The sequence below is a fragment of the Diadema antillarum genome, unplaced genomic scaffold (genome assembly GCF_040938485.1).
Source record: "Diadema antillarum isolate AM-2024a unplaced genomic scaffold, OU_Dant_1.0 seq00000124_RagTag, whole genome shotgun sequence".
In the NCBI taxonomy this organism is placed as follows: Eukaryota; Metazoa; Echinodermata; class Echinoidea; order Diadematoida; family Diadematidae; genus Diadema; species Diadema antillarum.
Genome location: NW_027271204.1, coordinates 1,857,849 through 1,870,263, shown reverse-complemented (window position 1 = coordinate 1,870,263; position 12,415 = coordinate 1,857,849). Strand labels below are relative to the sequence as shown.

Sequence of the window (12,415 nt, the reverse complement as noted above, 5' to 3'; positions counted from 1 at the left end):
CCCCAATCCAATCCTCAATCAAACCTGGGGTAGGTATAGAAAAGTCTCGTACGCAGGAAAGGTACTCCGTGCACACCAACATTATTTGGTCTGTGAGCTCCAGTGTCCCCCGAGGAACAGTGGAACATTCTCCACTAATCAAATCTTCATGCCGAGTTTGGTGTGCAATTTCAGCTGAAGAAGAGAGCATTAACTTCGCTACCAAGCTGCAGCTCTAAACATTCCTTTAAACATTATGTTTGCAAGTCGTTTTTATCTTACTCATTCTTTTTCTTCTTTTTCTTCATCAGCAATCATGAACATGTCTTGAGAAAGTTGTAAAAAGGGCAATCACATTGTACTCTGAGGCAAATGCTTGCACTATTTTTTTCAAAGGGTTGTTTTGGCCAATGAACACACATTATAGAGATATTTCTTTCTACAAGTGTAGGCCTACCTCCCTCTATGTTTCTCATTGTGCTCACTGTTCGTGATATACATGGAATACTGAGTACGAAACCTTGTTGCAAATCTTTCTATTTGGTATCCACTGTCAATTCTAGACCACAGGATACCAAGTACTGTCCACCCCATGTACATTTATGATTCTTCCGGCCATCATAAACTGCGCACACAGACACACTGACCTGCGAAGACTTATCATGCAAACTTCCTCAAGTTGGAGGCGCTTTTGTTCGAGTGTGCAATGTCACATAATTAACGATGGATATCGGTTCATAAAAATTTATGGGTTGCCTCAAATACATGATGGTAGTGGCATGCCTTGCACGTACTGTAACATGCATTATTGAATGACCATCGTCTGTACAAACTGTGTGTCATGAAAGGAGGCAAGAAGGTCACACCTACCAGGCCATGTGCTAATTCTGTGGTGTGTTTTTAATACCATGTGGCAAGAAAGCCACGAAAAGTACAATGTAGAGTTCTACAAGGCAATTGATTGAAATGCACCACTCTAGTATATAATGCAAAAACCTAGAATTAGTATTTGTTGTGCCTACAGCATTTACCTTCTGAAAAAAAAACCCAACAACAACCATGTGAAAACCACATAGACATCATTTAAACTAAAGTCACAATATGAAGTGGTACAATGTCAGAAATATCCTGATATCCAAAAGCTGGTGTACTTCTTCTTGCCTACCTTTACTATTATCTGAATAACTTGATTCTTTTTTGTATTAAAATCAATCTGCTGAACAATGTGTCTCAATATTGTCTTTGCTGTCAGATTTATAGAACAACATCTGCTTTGTAATCCTACATGTACTTTTGGAGTGAGGCACACAGCACTTCAGCTAGAAAAAAAAAAAACAAATCACACCAGACAAATATAAGCTCTCCCTGGTACCTGGGAGTGTTCGTAGAGAGGTATCCTACACTGAATCTAGTCACATTTCACGAGCCATAACCTCACGCCCAATGTGACACTTACGACCGCTTGTGGCATAAGAGAGGTTGGCATCTTCTGCCCGATGAGTGGATAACGAATCATTAGCTGATTAAAATGGAGGAATTTGTACGTCCGACAGCGCGGCACCCTCGATCGTTTCAGATGATTAATCTGAAGTCTTCTGCCTCTAGAGAAGGAAACTCGAAAGGAAAGATCGACAAATCCTACTAGCGAGATAAAGCGGCAAAGCTGTCCAAAAAAAAGGGGGCGAATGCAGCCCGTGACGTCATGTGCCCATCCTTTGGGGAGTGGATCCCGCTGAAGCGGACTTGGTTTGTTGGATCAATCCCTGCAGGTGTCTCGCAATCGCATCACATGGCTACGCCCTCCAATCCCAGAAATCGTATTGATCCACTTTTCCGTGAACTTGCCGAGGCATGCTAGTATCAATACCCGACAGTCTTAAGATGGTATTACATGAAAAGCTCCATGTCTGTATCAAGATTACACCTCTAAGGACTTGCTCATTAAAGATCTGTGTGTTTTGGCTCCTAGGGGGATATTCTAGGGGGATACGATTATGTTTGATGTATGTAATACTCAACAATGTTAATACAAGACTAGGTTTAGAAATGTAAGCATCCTGTAAGAAAAAAAAAATCATCATTATCCAGGGTTCCTTCTCCTTCAATACATATCAAAAGTGCTGAGTATCACCTGATCTTGAGTAGATTATTAGTTAATTGCCTTAATGACCCCATTAAAATCTGACTCACAAAGTTTTCCCTCAAGATATTCCCAGGAATAGCCATTAACAAGAAAAACTTTGTTAATTGGAGGGCTGCGCTGTAGAGTGGGGACGATATCACAAATTGATCGCGGAAACTTTTTACACCGTCCTTAACGGAGGTGGGTGAGGGGAGGAAAGGTTGCAGGTTCACTCGGCTTGCAAGACTTCTCAGCGAGGGTTGTTCCATTAAATGAAGGTTTCCTCAGCTGCTGCTATTTATAAATACATCTCACTTCTTGATCTGAAATCATCAGCAGTTTGGCAGTCAGCAGTGCGAGATTTGAGACTTCCTGGGAACTCTGCTGAGATATCTTTCTTTTTTTGCTTCTTTTTCTTCTTCTTCTTTTCCCTTTAGCTTCCCCCTAGAGATGATGTTGGGAGATTAACAGCAATCCTGCCCTACGCCTGGGGCTAATAAACATCTCGACTGTCACTCGCAAGTGAGGTTAAATCTTGATGGCAAATAAAAATGGTGGGCATATCAACTCTCTCCACGGTTGCCTCTGAATTTCATAATCACTCCATTCATCAGAGATAAACAATAATGATTTTTAAAAAAACCCTAGCTGCAGGAAAAAATCAAGATAAAATGAAATCTGTTAGGAGGCAAGGTACCTCCCAGATTCAATGGTGTGCATCGCTACGACATCCGCGACGAACCCACTTGACCTATATCTACAGAGGCAGTTCAAGCGTTATACTTTGCCGGTACAATGTAAAGTCCACATATCTTTGCATATTTATGAAGGCAAGGCGAGTAAGTTTCGGATCTCTACATAAACAATGATGGAGTCTCAGCAACATGGTCACCGTTATCTTGAATGCCAATAAAGATATTTCCTAATCTTATTCCAGTCTTGTTTTGTTTTTTCAAAAACAATAAAAAAATCCATGATCAACTCCTCATATTGATACCTCAGCTTGTGTAGAGGTTAAATACAAGAACTTAGAAGTAACTACAAAACCAATGAAGCAATCGACAGAACAACAACCCAATCACATAAAAGATAAAATCCATTAGATTGTGTGTCCATGATAACTATGCTGTACCTTTATGCAATGGCTGTACGCATTAAAGAGGGAATCTTTTTTCTTTTTACCACCTTAGCATGACACATGGAAATATGAAAAAAAAAAGAAGAGACAAGAACACTATGAATGTCCTCTACATGAACCTTACAAAAATACCAACATGCCAAAACTTTTATTTGCAGTATTTACTGTAGGCAAACAAAGGCACACGCAAGGCGATCTCCCACGCCTTCCTAGGGAATTGGCTTCATGTTGATTGACGCTGACAGTTATTATTCCATTCCAAAATAAACTACAAAATAAAAATACGAGCAGGCTTATGAATGGCAGTAGAAATATCCCCATGGTAGAAAAGAAGGCATTCCATGGCAAACTGGCTCTTATTAGTGGCACTGTAAATACAGCAATTTTTAATAGCCTGGAAATGATGGCTATAAAAATTCAGTACGTGTGAATCCATGAGCTGTGAATGTATAGGGAAAAACTCTTTATCAATGTCCAGGGCCCTGTTTTATGAAGAGTTAAAATTGATTATATATTGGTTGTAGTTGATTTTAACTGTACATGTAACTGTATGCCAGCCTGTGTGGTAAGGAAATTTAAAGTTGATTTTAACTTTTGATAGAACGGAGCCCAGACAAAGTTGTATGATAATGTAAGCGGCATGCCTTGTGAAGTTGCAGAAAAGGTGATCATTTAGGTTTCTTGCAATAGTATGACACTTGGATACAGCTCAAAGGCATACAGAACACTATGCTCTCAAACTATAGATGTGTATCATATCCATATCCTGCATTTCTGAGGAAAGGGAGTTAAAGTATGATAAATGTGTCTACCTACAAAGAAAGCATCTGACTGAGCGAATGTTTGTGACAAAATAACAGGGAAAAAGACTTTCAATTTATTTCTATTGCAGTGAATTATGAACCCTGCTATCCTTTGGAATTGATGACAACTCTTTGAAGTCCTTCTTTTATTCTCTTTTTATTTGGTACAGGTGTAGACTACACAGCTCAGATGTTACGTTGTTTATAAGAATTGACCATGCGAGGTTACTACATGAAACTCTTGGACAGAAATTTAGAGGAGGACGGGAGATGTCCATTAAACGATCCCCCCAAACTCCAAGGGAATAACATAGCACCTTTAATAGGGTTTATAAGTAGTCGCGGGTGACACAACAGGGTTGTTATTCGGCCTGTTCAAACAGATCGGAGTTATACAAGGCCCCCTCTTGAGGCTTACAGCATTTGAGCTAAATTAGGACAATAACTGTTCCCTCCTGAATCAACCTCATCCCTGGTCAAACAAGACAAATAGCCCCAATAGCCCACTTTACACAAAGCCACACCATGATACCCAGGGGTGTTTGAATGGCCATAAAGTGAAGGGTCAGTGGTCAGAGGGCTTTAAGGTGTGAAATACATGTACACCCCTTTATAGGGGCTCTATCCTGTCCCAGAAAGGTCTCGCTCAAAAGTTGACCGAATAGCAGGGAGACTCAATAATTGAAATCTCAATCTCACTTTATTGTAGCTAGACAACAACTTTTCTGTATGCAAAGGACAAAAGCTGCTCAGTTAGTATACAGCATAGTAGATGAGCACGCTGTTACACTACTGTATAGGCCTACATCTGAGAGCGTGTCAAAAAGTGACCTCAGATGAGAGGGATGCAAACTCTAGCAGTCTATTCCTTGCAGGCAAAATTCTTAATACAACACTATCTTGTGGATTAGGCCTACATATTCATCTCAAGAAAATAACCACATGACTGCTGCAACCAAAAGAGAATGCACAAAATAATGTCTTTTGCAAATGTACAAAGCAAAACTATATGGTTGGGGAGACTACAAAAGTATTCTTTGTTTTGTGAAATTCTGATATCATCCCTTACTGGATAAGTCCTACTACTTGAGATGCAGAAAGGTACTGATGACTTCTCCTGTCACATATTCGTGACGATTCACGAACAATATATCGTACACTTCCTGTAAAGGATAGAGGCAGGCGTTAGGCAAAAAAAAAAAAAATTGTTGCATTGGCGTAACCCGCCCGACCCTAAAAATTCCGCCGACCCCATGTTTTTTTATTATTTTTTTTTTGCTATCGATATCAAATATCTTGTTGATTGCGATCGCGATCGCACAAACCCGGAAGTGGAAACGGCTCTGGGGATATCGGATGTACGAGGGAGAGATCTAGCGCCTCGCATAAGCCTTCCTTGATCAGTACGTCATCTGTTTCCAACACGGACACATACTCTAACAAGATTTATTCAGTGTATACATAGCATTCAGACTGCGATGTATTGTGCACAGTTTTGCCATAGGTTTCTTGTGTGGAGAACTTACACGAATCTGTATATGTGGGACTGTAATAGAGATCGCCATGTGCGATGAAAAGATCGTACATATGGGTCAATTTGCATCTATCTTATCTAAGTCAAAATAGTAAAATATGAAGTGAAAACATTCAGGATAGGGATTTCAACATCTTTAAATTCTGTGAAGGGGTATAATTCCAGTAATATCGGCCTCATAAATGATTTGTAGAATAGATGAACACAGCACATTCGGTGCAGCAGTTGTAACTGTTTACTGAGCTGAGCACGAGTTTTACACGTGAAATGCAGGTAGCAAAAAAAAAAAAAAAAAAAAAAAATCCGCCCGACCGACCCTATTTGAAAATCTCATGTTACGCCAATGCAACAATTTTTTTTTTTTTGGCCTTACTCTCATCCTAGGAACCCAGATTAAAGATGATGTCACAACCACTTAGCGTGTTTCCTATTGTCAGAGCTGGCTTGGAGGAAGCTCCAAACCACAATATCGGTCTCATTCCATGTACAGCGTGATATAATCGTGCAGCCTGGGGATAATTTTAGGCAATGAATAAACAGATCCCCGCGATGATGACTAGAGATCACACCCCAATGTTTATGTGTGGGACTAACACTTGAGACTTTGCCCTGGCAACACATCAAACACATTTGGTTTACTTATCCCCACCAGATGTGACGACGATGATGTGCGGAGGGAGGGAAGGATATCGGCAGAAATATTATGACTACATCTTCTCCTTTGGGGGATGGGTTTAAAGAAAAAAAAAATGAAAATCAGGAAATAAATCTTCCAACATTCATGATGAACAGTCATGGATAAGTCATGCCATTGTTTGGGTGTTCGCCAGAGAAATAATCAAATTACCCCATAAGAAAAAATGATTCATATGGTAGCTAAGTCAGACTATCTTCCACGATTTGAAACAACCTGGAATGTGACATCTTAAAATGTTGCAAAGATCTCACAGAAGTAACTTGCATCCACTACTTCATCCATCTCTACTTTGAAATTCCGACAAAGTTTTGCCACTATAAATGAATGCTACTCCTTAGTGGTTGCAGTTATTAAACAGAAAGTACAGACAAATGAAGTAATCCAGGCAGGACCTCATCCTTTTAAGTTACAATCAGAGTAGCAGCACTGTTCAATTCAGAAAGAGACTTATAAAGTCTGTTCTTAGTGCAGAAGAGCCACACCTTCAATGCTTGACACTTCTTTATGGCATTGTCATTTGTATGTTTCCTATTGCGTGTTCAGGTAGGATTTCCCTGGGATCACACAGCTTTTCAGAGATTAGCTTTGGATGAGCTTTTAAGAGCTGACTGAAGGAAATCCAATGAAATGGTAGTCAGTATTCAGAAACTTTTGAAAGCTGTGCCATGTCCCTCATCAATACTACGTTTGTCTGTCTGCCCCCCCCCCCCCCTTCTTTTTAGTCCATCATTCCTTTCAAGATTATCTGATTATTAAAGACAACAGATTACAGAAGGACAGGCAGACACCTTTTGGTAACCTACAGTGTAGTTTGGGTTTTTTCAGTATCAATGCCTTTATTTTACCTCTAATACTAGAGTTTACCTTTACCACTTCAGAGAAGTTTTTCATGAATAAAGACAACTGCCCTCCATTGGAACAAAATCCTACATCACTGTAGGTGTGACAAGAATGAAATGAAATCATGCTGTCATCCTGTAGAAACCTAAGAATTATACAACATAACATCATGGCCACAATCTCAGCATGTTTCTTGAAGAATGAATATTTTTCTTCATTACACATTTTGTACATAACATGGCCAAATACAGATATTTTTAGATTCGTCAGGAAGAATTCTGACTTATCTCTTTACTGGTCTTGGCTGAATCTGAAGCACAAAATCTTAAATAACTATTATCACTCTCATCTGAAACGTTTCTTTATTTTGCATTTCTAGATACAAAAACAAAGCATATATAGGACAAACATTGGCAAGTTTACAATTTGTACCTAAACGCACAATATAATAAACACAAGCCAAATCAAAGACAGAATGCTTTAATATTTGAGAAGAGATAAGATTAGAGGTGATTCTACAGTTTGTACATCGGTGTAGAAAGAGAAAATGAGAGTCCTTTGTTTTTGTTTTGTTTTTTCTTGCAAGTGACGTACGTCAGTCACATGACCCGACTAGTCATGTGACCAAACTATTTCTTTGTGCTTCCTGTACGCCACCATTCGAGATGACTCACACACAGTCATCCGGCCATTAGCAGCCATTCGTCCGACGTCGCTTGAATCTTTAATTAACCGCTTGCTTGTGCTTCTCTGCGTGTGATCTGAAAAACTATTATCCCAAGAGTGCATTCTTCAAGAGCTAATGGATACAATATCTGGGATCTCAGCTTCGCAAACAAAACTGCAGTATTCCAAGGGCTGAAAAAGGTTATCTTTGTCAGTTTGTGGAAAAACAGAATCTATACCTTTCCTGCAACAGACACGTGTATTATCTTATAAAAGTAGATATTTTTGAGTGAGTAATTTTTCACGCTCTACGGAGTAAGATGAATTGCGCACGTTTTCAATTCTGTGGAATCAAGACATTACTACAGTGGTACACATAATAAAAAGCAAATATATTTGTGCTAGTTTCTGGTCACACAAAATGTGTGAAAATTTGGACACCATGAAAATTTCCACCTACAATACAGTCTTTGGGAAAAACAGTATTTTCCATTAAACTTGCAGTTTTTATTTTTTTTTAAAGTCCAAAATATTGTCAAAAAAGACAAAAAAACATAACAATGGGCATCTCTGGACTAAAGTAGGCACCTACATTACTCCGTAGTCAGCGCTAATGTATGTATATTCAATGTTGCTAGAAAAGAGTAGTATATAACACTCAAGGTCAGTCCAGACTATATTCCATAAAATCTATTCTTCTGCATGACTTGTTGCTCACTGTCACTACCGCTGTCATCCTTGTACCACACGTCATTACATGCGGGGAAAATATACATTCCGCCCCTTGTGGCTGGCATTATGGGGGATTTAGACGGACATCCTGTTTTTCGAGTTTTAAAAGCCAAGGAGCGCAGCGTGGTTCACCGGGCCTTGCGAATGGGCATGAGCCGCGCTCCCACGTGAGCGGCTGGCGAGTGCGACGGACATGAAAGGAGCGACAAAACAAAGACACCCATCTGCCATATATTCACTCCATTTGTTACTCATGCGAGGCACTTTGTGGCTTATACCCTAAATATATATTCATTACATCAACTACTCCACACACACGTGTGCATCCTCATTGAATAAACTCAACAATGTACACAAAAGAATCAATACAGTGCACAATCTAAATCACGAATCCCACGCCATCTTCTTTTCCCCTCTCCCATATGAAAAAAAAAAAAAAGAAGAGAAGGAGAGAAATATATTTCATCACAAATACCCAAAATACCTTCTAACCATCATCCCACATAGCACATATTAAAATTTGGCTTTGGCAACAAAGGCGATTTTTAATTTCACAGGCAGGGAATGAACAAACGTTACATTTCTTTGATGGCGACATGGTGCGATCTATTTGACTGGAGAGCCTAAAAGCGACAAATTCGCAACAATCGAAGGTCTCTAAACAGCACCAGAGTGCGTGTCCCTTACCACAAGGACGGACTGTACTAAAGTCAAAGATCTCTTTCACATTTTTGTGTTCTCATCCATTTCGCTGAAGGATACCAAAACTCTGCCGAAAGCCTTGTCAAACATCCGTGCAAATAGGCCTAGTCAGTTAGGAGATCATGCAAACATTCAGTAAAGGACACATTACATCCTTGCCGCCGTGAAAATGTTGAATATGTTCTGGTAAACATAACATTGTGAACATGCAAACACAAACATCCTTGATAGGCTAACTCGTCAAGGAGGTGGACAAACATTTGCACTCAAGAATGAAATGGTCCACTCTGAAATCAGCTTGAAAACTTTGATGCATATCAAACACAGGCTTGCAGCAACACTGTATGACAATTGCCAGTTATGAGTCATACACAGGTCACCTTCAAAAAAGATTTAGTATGGATCAACATGCTTGCAGCTCTTAAACACATTCGAGCATCAGGCAAAGTTTCATTTCAATTGCTGACCAGGTGTAATTTCCAGACTCTGATTGCCGAATCAGCTGGAATGTCTGCCTTGCTTTTCAAGGGGAGAGCTGGGTTAAATCCAAGATTATCAGATAATGACAACTGCAATTGAGCATTTGGATTGAGGGAAGGCCAGTCAAACACATCTGGGATAATCCTGTTATGTAATGGAGGTCTAGATAACAGTTTGTGTTGTCAAATGACTTATCATTCTGACAGCTATTTAGGGAGCACTCAGTATTTCTCTCCCTCCCTCTCTTCGATCTATCTTTCTCCATTTCTTTTGATCCATAATTCTTAGTACAGCAGCTTTTAAACTAAGAAAGCTTGCAACAAGAACAAACATGGATTTGTTTGTTTTTTAATTTCATATATGCCTATCTACTTGTAAAAAAAAAACAAAAAAACTCTCCATCTACTGTCTGTTAATCTTTTTCTATATTTCTCAATATCTTTCTAAATCTGCTTTTTACCAGTATACAAACTGACACACACACACCATGGACCTAGGTCTATGCACACACACATACACACATACACATGATACAAATCAAGAGCAGAGAGAGGATATGAACAGAGCGAAAAACAACAACAACTCAAAGAGAAACCCACATGGCAACCTCGAAACCTAATTACCGAGAGATACACGGGACTTCAGATCAATAAAGTCAATGGGTGCACGGGGAAAGATTAGTCTCGAATGACCTCAGGAAAACATTGCCACTGCCTACAACGTCCTTTGGACCCTTTCGATTCCTCGGGGTAGATCTGCACGAGACTATCTTCACTGGTAGACACGGCAGAGCTGCGACAGACAATTGGCGCACAGCATGAAGTGACATCATGAAACTTGTTTGCTCTGCATTCAAACGGCTTCATTGCCTCTTATCTCTGCCATAATTGGACAATAGCAAGACGCTGATAAACAATCGTACCATGTGAAGTACATGCACACTGCACTGTGACACGTCAGATCGTCTTCAGTATGATATACATAGTGTAGAGTTTCTGACAAAATCTGTGCAAACTCTAGCGGATCTTTTTTTTATACGCACTTCTCTATGTTGGACATATCCACACACATTTTGTACATAAACATGAGAAACAATCCATTAACGTTGTCATGAGTAAACGTGACACAGAAATATTTTGACTTTCAAAATACATGTTAGCATGACATACAGTACCTTTCTAATTCTCTTTTTTATTACTTTTTGTTTATGTTTTATGCACCTGTGTACTACTGTACTAGCTGAAATTTTCGCGTACAGATATTTTCGCGAATTGCTACTTGGCGGACATTTTCGCGTGTTGTTAATTTCGCGGTTGCGAGGGTCTAACTGAACTTATTTATTCACGCATTGATATTTTCGCGGTTCAAAGGCGATTCGCGAAATTTGCGGAAAAAAAACCACCGCGAAAATTTCAGCTTGTACAGTATTAGTTTTTTATAATTTGACCATGCACTATCACGAGCACTGTTCTTTGAGTTGACCACAAACATTAACAGTGGATACAGTGCTTTACGAATGATTAATATCATCACTAGTGTCATCATGATCATAATCATTCAAAACTCTAAAAATGGCTTCATTTCATTGAATGGGGCTGGGAAACTCAAAGAACCATCAGTTGTTTTACAGGTTTCTTGTTATAGAGCCCCATAATGCTGGAAATACATAAGCAAAATAGCAACAGCCCATGTAACGAAGGCGAGAAGCAAGATTATTGTGGTCATTTTGTATTAGAAGAGACTTTTCACTTGGAATATTTCATGAACCAATTTAGTTATAATCAAATCCAACTCACCAGGCAAGAGAACAGATTTCTTGTTTTCCAATTCCATGTTGGTTACAAATTTGTATGACAGGAAGTGATGTAAAGGTAAAATTCCAAGATCTTGATGCTGATGCAATGCCTAATGCCAATAATCTGTGAATTTTCCTGGTACGACTCCACCTCACAGAAAGACTTCTCAAACCCAAAAGTGGACCACTCCAGTGTTCGCTCGGCCCACAAAATATGAAATCCTCACTTCACACATCCATGTGTAATATTGCCACAGCTCCTTGAAACAATCCAACACTGTTTCAAAAGCAGGAGGCATTCACTGCAGAATCCACTCTCTTGAATCTCCGTTGCTAAAAATCACAAAGCACGAGTCGGTGCTCCCGCGTCAGTACGGTTTTCCCCCCACGCTACCTCGCACAAGAGAATATCAGCACTCCATAACAAACCCAGTATGTTTAACTTCGTCAAGCGTCGTTGAGTGGCGTGTCTCCCACGACAGCCAGAAGCAGAATGAGATGCTCTTTAATAGCGAGACAGGATCTAGCTAGACAGAATGACGCATCAAGTGAGTGCACGCAAGCAGTGAGCTAACTGTTGACGCACACACACACAAACACACACAGACTGTACTAGTGCTCAGGTCAAAGTCCAGTTCACATTGTTCGCCAGCGGGCTTTCTGTGCTTTTGTCTGTCCTTTTCGGAGAGCTGTGCGCTCAACCGGAGAAATCAAGTTACAGGCAGGAAACCGAGAGAGACTGGATTAGTCGACTCTATCTCTCAAAAGAATTTGCGGGCTGGGCTATTCACTGAGGGATTTGTATTTCTTTTTTAAGGCGATTAGCTCATCTTGGTGGTATGTAAGATCCTTGCCCCTCATGTAAATTGACAATCTCTCAAACTCTCCTTCTTTTCTTTCTTACTATTGTCACATCTTTCAAAGACG

At 39.8% G+C, this 12,415-nt stretch overlaps 1 protein-coding gene across 1 annotated transcript in view; it reads right to left on the bottom strand.

The window, feature by feature from the left end:
* Positions 1–12,176, bottom strand: part of LOC139727249 (kazrin-like) — a 44,722-nt gene extending 32,546 nt beyond the window's left edge. Inside the window, exon 1 of the mRNA XM_071638206.1 lies at positions 11,490–12,176. Within this exon, the coding sequence (XP_071494307.1) occupies positions 11,490–11,526 (37 nt within the window). The 5' untranslated portion in view covers positions 11,527–12,176. The remainder of the gene's footprint in view (positions 1–11,489) is intronic.
* Between the last annotated feature and the right edge of the window lie 239 nt (positions 12,177–12,415).